At 45.8% G+C, this 12,910-nt stretch overlaps 1 protein-coding gene across 1 annotated transcript; it reads right to left on the bottom strand.

The window, feature by feature from the left end:
- Window positions 1–611: 611 nt before the first annotated feature.
- LOC135523132 (transmembrane protein 74-like) lies at window positions 612–4,076 on the bottom strand. Its single transcript, XM_064949858.1, has 2 exons — window positions 3,964–4,076; window positions 612–3,296 (listed from the first exon to the last, which is right to left on the bottom strand). Exon 2 carries the CDS (start codon window positions 3,232–3,234, stop codon window positions 2,398–2,400), a length of 837 nt encoding a protein of 278 aa, XP_064805930.1. The 5' UTR covers window positions 3,235–3,296; window positions 3,964–4,076; the 3' UTR covers window positions 612–2,397.
- Between the last annotated feature and the right edge of the window lie 8,834 nt (window positions 4,077–12,910).

A 12,910-nucleotide genomic window follows, 5' to 3' on the forward strand; every position in this document is an offset into this window, starting at 1 on the left:
CTCCTTCTTCCTGAGTTGTGCTCCCGGTCACTACTCCCCACAAATATAAAAGCATTGGATTGGTGTAGACATGGGCTAGAGGATTTTCTTATGACTGTCATTTCCTGTCAAATCAATTAAGGGAAGTGCACACTTCAAAATAAAGGAGAGATTATTGGGATGCATCCTGGAAGTGAAAAGGGAACAAGGAAAGTGCTTTTCCACTGGAGGTATTTAGATTGAGATAAACTTGCCATCCTGTGTAGCTCAGTTGGTAGTGCATGGCACTAACAATGCCAGGGTTGTGGATTCGATTCCCACTGGGGACCAGTACAAACAAATATGAACATGTATGCACTAGTTACTGTAAATTGCTATGGATAAGAGCGTCTGCTAAAAATCTAATCCAACGAGGCTTGGTCATGTGATGTTAAAGGTACTTAGGACAGGCATAAAGTAATGCAGTGAGTTGAAGAGTTTATGTTTCACCATCAGTCTGCTACTGTATAGTTACACTACCAGTATTTTTCTGTAGTACTACTGTGTACCATACATTAGCCATAACTACGCAACTGTCACAAAAGACAGGGTCTCATTACAGTTAAAGTAACAACAGTCTCACCATGTTTCTGTAGTTCTTGGGGTGTACATTTTATTCCATTACCGTATATGCATCATCGAACAGTATGGAAAACACATGATGAGGGCAAACGAATGGAAGCGTAATTAATAGCCAACAAAATGAATTTGCCCCACAAAATGACAACATGAATTAGCTGTTTCTAGTGATAACCAAAGAGCATCTTTTCCCTGGAGGCAAACACTTGTGATTCTGAATAACGGTTTAGAAGAATTGAAATCAGAGGTGGAGCAATGATGGAACCATTTTCAAGGTGTCAAGTTTCCTTTGATGCCTCTTGTCTTATAGGCTACTGTAGTAGGCCTACAATACAGAGATTATTGCAAATTATAGTGGTGATGTGTCTCACTTCACGATAAAGAAAATAACTCTCAACCAACAGTTCTATGAACTGAATAGAACACTTTCTGTTTTTGTTGCACCCATCATTTCTGGTTTGTTAAAAGAAACAGATTCCTATTCCAGTAACATTTTACCTATAATAAAAACATTGGTAGCGTAGGCCTAGCCTATAAATTAAAACCCTATTTCTCATAAAGATACCTATTAATTACATTGTTATATTGTGATCCAGTGAGTTATCATGTTGCGTGATCATTCAAGTATGATAATTGCATTTACTGCAGGTACTGTCATGTCTTGTTATGTCTGTTCCTGTCCTTTCTCTTCACTCTGTCTCTCTCTGCTGGTCTTTTTAGGTTACCTTCTCTGTCTCTCATTCTTCAGCTGTTCTACATCTCCCCTAACTAGCTCATTCACTCCTTCCCACCTGTTCTCTCTTCCCCCTCTGATTAGGTCTCTATTTCTCTCTCTGTTCCTGCTACTTTCAGTGTCTGATTCTTGTTTGTGTTTTTGATGCCAGAAGCAAGCTGTCGTCCCGTTTGCTTCCACCTTGTCCTATCCTGTCGGAGTCTGCCTGGCAGGTGCATCCTGCATTATTCTAACGTTCTTTTTGTTCCATTGACTACGTTGGAAGAGGATTTATGCCATTCCTGTTTTTTCATTAAAGAACTCTGTTTTCTGTTAAAACCGCTTTTGGGTCTTCACTCAAGTACATAACAGGTACAGTACATTAGAAGTAAGCATGATCTTTGAAGTGTACAGTGCAGTACAGCACAGTGCAGCTTTATAAACTGGGGCAAGTCTTTCATGTGTGATTAAGTGACCCCCCTCCATACACACACAGTGCGAAACCACAGTGAGAATTATGCTCACCCACATTGAGGAAGTTAAAAAGGTCATTGGATGTTAGCATGTGCACCACTGAGCAGATTCTGTCGTATCAGATTTGATATGGTGCACTGGACTAGGCTAATACATCTCACTTTCTAAACTCATGGGACAGACACGTTTCCCTCTAACATATGTGTATGCATCATATTACTGACTGTCGGACACTTTCACATAAAACACGTATCACCTTAATGATGTGACCCAGCATTTTCCATTTCCAATAACAAGTTCGTAAAAAAACGTAATTTTTGTTGTCATGCTTATTCATTCTGTATCATTTTGTTAATTTGCTTACCTGGTTAAATAAGCCTTTACCTTGTATGTCCATTCAATTATATGGAGATGATAGTATAAGACAATTCATATTTCATCACCTTGAATATTAAAAAACATTAATATTTTAACAGTTAAGCTAATGTTCTGTAGGCAGACCGACTGATGGGTTCAGGTTGCACGCTTTGGGTCTGGAGTACCTGCATCATGCTGTATTGTGTTGCTCTGTTTTAGTAACACAAGGCAACGTAGTTTCTCGACAGGATAGCGTTTTAATTCAAGGTCTCATCTATCTCTTCCTTCATAGACAGGTGCGCGGACGACCGACTAGGGCTAGATCTCGTTTTTAAAATGATGGAGCCATACAGTTTCCCCGAGTGCTTGGAATATGCAAAGGCTTTTCTCCTGTACATCTCTGCCTTCCACATAGATATCATTAGCAGGGTGGACAGCACTACCCCGCCCAGCGTCAGTAGGCAAAGCCCTGCTATCACGCACCTATCCAGGTGTGCCCCTACCCTGGCACTTTCTATTTCCAGCCTCTCCATCTCCCTCGCGGACACGCTCTCAGGGTCCACTTTGACCTCGCGAGGGACTGCATAGGATATAATTACTAACGAGATCCCGGTGACTAGGAAAGTGACCGCACTTATAAAACCGTAATCTACAGATGCCCCCGAATTTTCTGATGCGAGATCATCATCTGATATTAGGGACCCCTCGGGCCGAATGTCGCTCGCACAGTCATTAGGTCTACACCAGGATTTGTGTATACTTTCCCCAATTTTCACAGGGCTTGCCAGGCGCAAATTCACATTATCGTCGACGTAGGTGAAAGATGTATCTAATTCTTCGTCGCAGCACACGTTGACCTTCTCCACCGCAGGGTGACGGTGTTTAGGATGCGGACATCCGTTATGGGGAACCGTCCTTGGTGTTGAATTACACAGTCCTTTGCAGCCCGGAGCTGAGATAGAGAGCGCCCCTCCGGCTGAACTGATGGCTTTGCGAACATGCACCGGATTGGAAGCCCAGTCAAGGACGCAGGGATGAACGGGTTGTCTGCCTCTTCCTTCCTTATCTATATAAAGCAGCTCTACAGAAGCCATTCGATTCTTTCCGCTGGTTCACTTCAATTATTTCTCCACGGCGTTCTCAGTCCGCTGCATCCCTGATGAGAAATAATTGACAAATCAGATGTCACATAGGGGCTGATTATTACAAACTATCACATTATTGCATAGAGAAAACGGCAACCACCTGTGCGTAATTTGTGGCGTTTCAAGCGCATTTTGAGCACGTATGCTCATGATGTTATCAGAAATACTTAGTCCAAAAATGGACAATTGGTTGGGTTTAAATAATTTGCTCCATGTATACAAACCGATTAAAGTGACAGATTAACCGTACCCAATTAGTGCGCAATCCCGTAAACCCACAGATGATCTGTAATTATTTTTCAAACATAATGTCTATCATATTATGGAAGAACACACTCTTCACTATACCTAGTCATGAGAAGTGTATATAACTGTATCATAGGGCACATACAATTTCCAATAGGCTGTTATGGAGTTAAATCATTTCAGTAGGCTGTTTTGTGTGAGAAAGTGGAATGTTTTTGAAGTAGATAACACGCTTTCCACGCCTTGCAATATGCTTCTTCACAATATCGCTGTGAAATATTGAAGATTAATCAAATAAGGTGATAGTTTTTGCGATGGGTATTTGGAGCATGCATAGCGTTGTCTTCTCTATAGCCACAGCGCATCTGTTTAGTGTGCTCAGCTAATATAAACTACTGTATTTCAGGAAATAATTCATATAAAAGCACTTACTTCTTCGGAATTCATTATGTCGAACTTTCTTCATATCCCAGAATACTTTGTATCGAATAATCATAATAGATCGATGACTAAATGGCTTTAACAAAAATGTAGCCTACATGATGTTCGAGTCCTCGTCTGCTTGAGAGGAAAGATTTTCGCTGTAGTCCCTCCCTCCCACGCAAGGTTTAAACGGTCTCGCTGTGGTGCTGACATGAGCTGACTACCCCCGGTACCCTTGAACAGATGCAGATTACTCCAGTTTGCAGTCAAATAAACACACACCAGAGAGGATTTAAATATTATGGACCTCTGCATTTGAATTCCATATAGACTTGTATAAATATTGCTAAAATAATGTTGCCCCTAAAGTATCAACCTTATGGAAATTCGATATCGTTTATTTGATCAAATGTCCATTAACGTTACTAGAGCTGTGTTAATAATCTGCTCAAGATGTGTACTTCGTGTAGATGCTTGGTTGCATCAAGAGAAAACATGCATAGGTTTAAACCATAACCAAGGTGAATTGTCAATTAAACCACACGTGGGAAAGGGAGCATCTATTCAGTTGTAGAACTGAATGCATTCAACTGAAATGTGTCTTCCGCATTGAATCAGAGAGGTGCAGGTGGCTGCCTTCATCGACATCCAAGTCATCTGCTCCCGGGGAGCAGTAGTTCTTGGGGGTTAACTGCCTTGCTCAGGGGCAGAACGACAGATTTTTTACATTGTCTGCTCAGGGATTCTCCCTTTCGGTTATTGGCACAACAATCTGTGTCCTGGCCCCATGGAAGATTAGTAGTCACTATGTCAAAGGCATAATTTAATCCATGTTTAATCTAGAGAGTTAGCCCTGAACATTTTAGTACATGTCATGAATTCACATATTCTGAGTCCATCCTCATCTTTGTAAATCTTTAAAGCAATCCAAAAGATACAGTACAATGACTTTCCTGAATGACCACACTTTGCATTTCAATTGATGCCATTGTCACATCCACCTGCATATTTGTTAGTACAATCCTATCCCTTTATTCAGCTGTGTCCCATGCACCACAATTCAAAGCTATTGAGGCCATGCAAATATCAGAGAGCCAACTATACATTCAGAGCACAAACAGACAACAGAATCAGACAGAATTGCCCAATCACCAGCAGACCAGTGGCAGTATAGGATGAAGGACTTTGTCCCATGGCCCAATAAGCTACCATTTAACAGATGAGGCTGGAGGAGAGAGGAGGGAAGTGATTAATCTAGCCAGTTGTTCCAGCAAAGTTTGGGAAGCAATACTGCCCAGTCATGGCTTGATGTATCATGACCCTGCATTATGAGAGTGGCCAGTCTGCTGTCTATTCCAAGTATGAAGAGAGCTGATACAGTATATGACTGTGTACTTGTCTAAGACTTACAGACCATCGGTTGTTATCTGCTACATCTAGGCTACACTACTCCGCCAAGGACAAACACCTTGCATGCGGCAAAGACAGCAACCAAGAGGCCAGTACATCTTCATAGAGTGTCTCTTGCCACTGGCACATCTAAAGGGAGAATGGGCTGTACAGTGCCTTGCAGAAGTATTCATCCTCCTTGGCGTTTTTCTTATTTTGTTGCATTACAATCTGTAATTTAAATTAATATTTATTTGGATTTCATGTAATGGACATACACAAAATAGTCTAAATTGGTGAAGTGAAATAAAATGTAAAACTTGTTTAAAAAAATAATAAATAAAATATGGAAAAGTGGTGCGTGCATACAGTGGGGAGAACAAGTATTTGATACACTGCCGATTTTGCAGGTTTTCCTACTTACAAAGCATTTAGAGGTCTGTATTTTTTTATCATAGGTACACTTCAACTGTGAGAACGGAATCTAAAACAAAAATCCAGAAAATCACATTGTATGATTTTTAAGTAATTCATTTGCACGGGGGGAGTGTGGCAGAGTCAGATTGGAGACCTGAGCCCACTCCTCATGCTTACCGCAAGAAGCGCAGTACTGGTCAGGCACCGTGTTATGCGGTCAAGCGCACGTTGTCGCCAATACGTGCTCATAGCCCGGTGGGCTATAGGCCAGCCCCCAAAAGTGCCATGTGAGAGTGGGCATCCTGTCAAGGCGTGTTGTGCCAGCCCAGCATGTTTGGTCTCCGGTACGCCGTTTCGGCCCAGGGTATCCTGCGCTGGCGTTGCGTGCTGTGTCTCCAGGGAGCTGGGAGGGTGCAGTGCGTCCTATGCCTGCGCTCCGCCCGTGCCGGGCGAATGTGGGTATTGAGCCTAAGGGAGAGGTGCGAGTGGTATGCACCAGGTCTCTAGTGCTCACCCACAGCCCGGTTCAACCTGTGCCTGCACTCTGAAGGGTCCGGGCTAAAGGGGTCATCCAGCCTGGAGAAGTGGTGCCAAGATTGCGCACCAGGGCTCCAGTGCTCCCCCACAGCCCGGTCCATCCGGTGCCTCCTCCAAGCACCAGGCCTCCTGTAGGTCTCCCCAGGAGGCCTGGCGGCAGCCCCACGCACCAAACTGTCTCTCTGTCTCCTCCCTCCAGGTCCGCCCGTCTGTCCTGAGCTGCCAGAGCCGCCCATCAGTCAGGAGCTGCCAGAGCCGCCCGTCAGTCAGGAGCTGCCAGAGCCGCCTGTCACTCCGGTGCTGTCGGAGTTGACCTTCATGCCGGCGCTGCCGGAGTCTCCCACCTGTCCGGTGCTGCTGGAATCTCCCGTCCGTCCGGTGCTGCCAGAATCTCCCGTCCATTCGGGGCCCGCTGCTAGGGTCCCCAGTCTGAGGTCGGCGGCGAGGGTCACCGCTCTAAAGGCGCCACGGAGGTGGGTAAAGACAAGGGCAAAGACTATGGTGGAGTGGGGTCCACGTCCCGCGCCAGAGCCGCCACCGCGGACAGACGCCCACCCAGACCCTCCCCTACAGGTTCAGGTTTTGCGGCCGGAGTCCACACCTTTGGGGGGGGGGGTACAGTCACGTTCTGACCTTAGTTCCTTTGTTATGTCTTTGTTTTAGTATGATCAGGGTGTGAGTTGGGGTGGGTAGTCTATGTTCTTTTTTCTATGTTGTGTTTATGTGTTTTGCCTGGTATGGTTCTCAATCAGAGGCAGGTCTTGTTCGTTGTCTCTGATTGGGAATCATACGTAGGTAGCCTTTTCCCACCTGTGTTTTGTGGGTGATTATTTTCTGTCTAGTGTTTTCTGCACCTTTCAGGACTGTTTCGGTTTTCGTTTATTTCACGTTGTAATTTTGTATTTTCAGTGTTCAGTCCATAAACATCATGAACACATACGACGCTGCGCATACGACGCAAAGCTTCACAGTTGAGATTGGAGTATCTGTCCATAGGACCACTTTAAGCCGTACACTCCACAGAGCTGTGCTTTACAGAAGAGTGGCCAGAAAAAAAGGCATTGCTTAAAGAAAAAAATAAGCAAAAGGCATGTGGGAGATTCCCCAAACATATGGAAGAAGGTACATTGGTCAGATGAGACTAAAATTGAGCTTTTTGGCCATCAAATACAACACGATGTCTGGCGGAAACCTAACACCACTCATCACCCCAAGAACACTATCACCACAGTGAAGCATAGTGGTAGCAGCATCATGCTGTGGGGATGTTTTTCATCGGCAGGGACTGGGAAACTGGTCAGAATTGAAGGAGTGACGAATGGCACTAAATACAGGGACAATCTTGAGGGAAACCTGTTTCAGTCTTCCAGAGATTTGAGACTGGGACAGAGGTTTACCTTCCAGCAGGACAATGACCCTAAGCGAACTGCTAAAGCAACACTTGAATGGTTTAAGGGGAAACATTTACATGTTGGAATGTACATGTACATTTACATACTTGGAATGGCATAGTCAAAGTCCAATTGAGAATCTGTGTTATGACTTAAAGATTGCTGTATACCAGCAGAACCCATCCAACTTGAAGGAGCTGGAGCGGTTTTGCCTTGAAGAATGGGCAAAAATCCCAGTGGTTAGATGTGCCAAGCTTATAGAGACATACCTTAAGAGACTTGCAGCTGTAAATGCTGTAAAAGCTGGCTCTACAAAGTATTGACTTTGGGGGGGGGGGGGTGAATGTTATGCACGCTGAAGTTTTTAGCTTTTGTGTCTTATTTCTTGTTTGTTTCACAATAAAAAATATTTTGTATCTTCAATGTGGTAGGCATGTTGTGTAAATGAAAAGACACAAACCCCCAATAGGAAAAATGCCAAGGTGGGTGAATACTTTCGCAAGTCACTGTCAATTATAAACAAGTATATGACACTTCTTAACTTCTTCGATATAGGGGGCGCTCTTTTAATTTTTGGATAAAAAAAGGTCCCATTTTAAACAAGATATTTTGTCATGAAAAGATGCCCGATAATAATGATGCATATAATTGACAGCTTTGGAAAGAAAACACTCCGACGTTTCCAAAACTGCAAAGATATTGTCTGTCAGTGCCCCAGAACTAATGCTACAGGCGAAACCAAGATGAAATTTCATACAGGAAATGCCCCAGATTTTGAATGCGCTGTGTTCCAATGTCTCCTTATATGGCTGTGAATGTGCCAGGAATGAGCCTACACTTTCTGTCGTTTCCCCAAGGTGTCTGCAGCATTGTGACGTATTTGTAGGCATATCATTGGAATATTGACCATAAGAGACTACATTTACTAGGTGTCCGCTTGGGGTCCTCCGTCGAAATTATTGCGCAATCTCCAGCTGCGTCCACTTTTCCATTAGGTTCAGAGGAGAAATGCAACTGCCACGAATGATTTATCATCGAATAGATATGTGAAAAACACCTTGAGGATTGATTCTAAACAATGTTTGCCATGTTTCTGTCGATATTATGGAGTTAATTTGGAAAAAAAGTTTGGCGTTGTAATGACTGAATTTTCGTTTTTTTTTCTTAGCCAAACGTGATGAACAAAACGGAGAGATTTCTCCTACACAAATAATATTTTGGGAAAAACTGAACATTTGCTATCTAACTGAGAGTCTCCTCATTGAAAACATCCGAAGTTCTTCAAAGGTAAATTATTTTATTTGAATGCTTTTCTTGTTTTTGTGAAAATGTTGCCTGCTGAATGCTAGGCTAATGCTATGCTAGCTAACAATACCTCTTACACAAATGCTTGTGTAGCTATGGTTGAAAAGCATATTTTGAAAAACTGAGATGACAGTGTTGTTAACAAAAGGCTAAGCTTGTGAGCCAATATATTTATTTCATTTAATTTGCGATTTTCATGAATAGTTAATGTTGCGTTATGCTAATGAGCTTGAGGCTATGATTACGCTCCCGGATACGGGATTGCTCGACGCTAGAGGTTAAGGGTGTAACACAGCATTGGGGGAATAACACAGCATTGTCTTGCATTAGTGTCAGGATTTGGCCAGGGTTGTTCCGGGTTTTGGTCACTAGATGCCCCCATTGTGCTTTTTGACCTTATGTTTTTTCCCTTGTTCCCCATTATTATTTGCACCTGTGCCTCGTTTCCCCTGATTGTATTTAAACCCTTAGTTTCCCTCAGTTCTGTGCTCTGTGTTTGTATGTTAGCACCCAGCCCTAGTGTTCTGTGTATTCTTGTCGATTCCGGTGGATGCTCTTGTGGAATTCTGTTTTTGTTTTTGAGTATCTCTTGAGGCTTTTTTGTGCTATTCCTACCACCTTTTGGATTTGCCATTTTTGTATTGAAGGACTTCTCCTTTTTACTTTATTAAATACACCGTCTTAAGTACTGCTGTGTCTGCCTCATCTTCTGGGTTCTGCTGACTATTCGTGGCTCAGTTGGTTAAGTGACTGTTTCTCACTCCGGAGACCCAGGTTCGTAACCGGGTCCTGACAGAATCACAGAGCCAAAAATGAACCCAGAGGCAGCCAGTTCCCAGGACCTTTTTGCCATGCTGTCCCACCACCAGGAGACTGTCCAACGCCACGAAGCCGCCCTGGTTCAGCAAGAGGCCTTAATGGCTAGACATTCTCATCTTCTGTCGGAGATGCTGACTTCCATTAAGCAAATATCTGATCGTCTTACCCCGGCAACAGTTCCCATCCCAGTACCTCAGATTCACGTACCCATGGCAGTTAACCCCCTGGCTGAACCTCGTCTTCCACCTCCCCAACGGTTCTCAGGTGATCCAAGTGCTTGTAAAGGGTTTCTCACCCAATGTTCTCTCTCCTTTGAGCTACAACCCTCGTCGTTTCCCACCGACCGGTCTAAGATCGCTTATATCATCACCCTGCTGTCGGAAAAAGCCCTGGCCTGGGCTACTGCTGTGTGGGATGCCCATAGTTCCTGCTGTGCCAGCTACTCTGCCTTTGCTGAGGAATTCAAACGAGTGTTTCAAGGCCCAAGCAGTGGTTCTGACTCAGCCAAACAGCTCCTGACTCTCCACCAAGGTTGGCGCAGCGTGACGGACTATGCCATCCAGTTCCGCACGGTGGCAGCAGCAAGTGGCTGGAACAACGAGGCGCTCACGGTGTGCTTTCTGAAAGGCCTTTCCGACACTATCCAAGATGAACTGGCCACTCGGGAACCACCGGACAATCTCGAGTCCCTGATCAAGTTGGCCTCACGCATTGACCAGCGTCTGAGAGAGAGAGAACTCAACCGTAGACCTCTAGCCCCTATCAGTCCCAGCTCCGAGTCCCCACCTTTATCCTCGCTGGCTCCATCGGAACCCATGCAGATTGGACGCATCTCCCAGGCTGAGAGAGACCGCCGGATGAGGGAGCGACGCTGTCTATATTGCGGCAAACTGGGCCATTTCCGTTCCACGTGTCCCGGGCTCCAGGGAAACGCTCTGTCCCGTACAGACCGGGGGGAACTGTAACGGGAAACATAACCTCCTCCCATCCGTCCAACTCCCGTCTGCTCATTCCAGTCACCCTCTCCTGGGACAACCACAAGCTTCACCTTCAAGCCTTGGTAGACTCTGGAGCCGCAGGTAACTTCATGGATGGTGTCTGGGCGAAGGAGAATGACGTTCCCTCTGAACCTCTAAGTGAACCCATGAGGGTCACTACATTGGATGGAAGCCCTTTGGGATCTGGACTTGTCACTCATGTCACTACCTCCTTGCGACTTTCAGTTTCACAACACCAGGAATTGATGAACTTTCATTTGATCTCCTGTTCCGAGTTCCCTCTCGTCCTTGGATACCCCTGGCTTCACAGCCATAACCCTCACATCGACTGGTCTATGGGCACTATCAAGCAGTGGGGTCCTACGTGCCAAGCTACTTGTATTTTCTAGAATTCCCCGAGTTCTACTCCCGAGTCTTTAGAATCCATCGACCTGACCCGAGTTCCCGAGTGTTACCATGACCTCAAACTGGTGTTTAGCAAACAGAGGGCCACCATGCTACCACCCCATAGACCTTACGATTGCCCCATCGACCTGTTTCCGGGCACTTGCCCCCCAGGGGTCGGATCTTTTCCCTATCTCCACCCGAACGAGCTGCTATGGATACCTACATCAAGGACGCTCTGGAAGCAGGCCTCATGCGTCCATCCACCTCCCCGGCGGGAGCAGGGTTTTTCTTTGTGGCCAAGAAAGACGGTGGATTACGTCCTTGCATCGACTACCGGGGACTCAATGCCATAACCGTCCGTAACCGTTACCCGCTACCCCTTATGGCCACAGCCTTCGAGCTGCTCCAGGAAGCAGTTGTTTTCACTAAGCTTGACCTGCGGAACGCATACCATCTTGTGCGGATCAGACCTGGTGACGAGTGGAAGACCGCTTTCAACACGCCTACTGGTCACTATGAATACTTGGTGATGCCCTTCGGCCTGACCAACGCCCCAGCGGTGTTCCAAGCGCTCATAAACGATGTGCTTAGGGATATGCTTAACATATTTGTGTTCGTTTACTTGGATGACATCCTCATCTTTTCGAGCTCCCTTCAAGAACACACTAAGCATGTCAGACAAGTACTCAAACGCCTCCTAGACAGCCATCTGTACGTTAAGCCGGAAAAATGTGAATTCCATTCATCCCGAGTACAATTCCTGGGATTTGTAGTGGAACCCGGTCGAGTCCAAATGGACCCCAGGAAGGTAGGGGCGGTAGCGGATTGGCCCACCCCCAAATCCGTTAAGGAAGTTCAGCGTTTCCTGGGCTTCACAAACTTTTACCGCAAGTTCATCAAGAACTTCAGCTTGGTGGCAGCCCCTCTCTCAGCTTTAACCAAGGGTGGCAATGCAAGGTTTTTGTGGGGAAGAGAAGCTGAGACGGCCTTCCAAGGACTCAAGCAGCGCGTTCTCTCTGCTCCCATCCTGATACTACCGACTACGGATGAACCATTTGTGGTGGAGGTAGACGCATCAGAGGTTGGTGTTGGAGCTGTCCTGTCTCAGAGGGGTGAAGACAAGAAGCTTCATCCGTGCGCTTTCTTCTCACACCGGCTTACCCCGACTGAGAGGAACTACGATGTGGGGGATCGTGAACTCCTAGCGGTTAAGATGGCATTGAAGGAATGGAGACACTGGCTCGAGGGGGCTTCTCACCCGTTTCAAGTGCTTACGGACCACAGAAATCTGGAGTATTTCCAGCAGGCGAAGCGGTTGAACTCTAGACAAGCTAGATGGTCTCCTTTCTTCAATAGATTCCAGTTTATCCTCACCTATCGGCCCGGGTCGAAAAATCTCAAACCGGATGCCCTGTCCCGAGTCTACGCTCCTGCCATTCGAGATGACACGGACATGCCTGTCCTTCCTGCTGCTAAGATTGTGGCTCCGATCTCGTGGCAAGTTGAGGATACCGTGAGACGTGCTCAAGCTAGCGAACCGGACCCGAAAGGAGGTCCTGCCAATCGGTTGTTTGTCCCCAAGGCAGTGAGGACTCAGGTCCTTCTGTGGGGGCACTCCTCTCGCCTCACCTGTCATCCGGGCGTAGGTCGCACCTTGGAGTTCATCCAGCGCAAGTTCTGGTGGCCTACCATAAGAGAAGACGTTGCCACTTT

Source organism: Oncorhynchus masou, chromosome 30 (assembly GCF_036934945.1).
Source record: "Oncorhynchus masou masou isolate Uvic2021 chromosome 30, UVic_Omas_1.1, whole genome shotgun sequence".
Classification (NCBI taxonomy): Eukaryota; Metazoa; Chordata; class Actinopteri; order Salmoniformes; family Salmonidae; genus Oncorhynchus; species Oncorhynchus masou.

Bases quoted from the DNA above. Each gene is read 5' to 3' on its own strand.
- LOC135523132 (XM_064949858.1), bottom strand. From the start codon at position 3,234: ATGGCTTCTGTAGAGCTGCTTTATATAGATAAGGAAGGAAGAGGCAGA.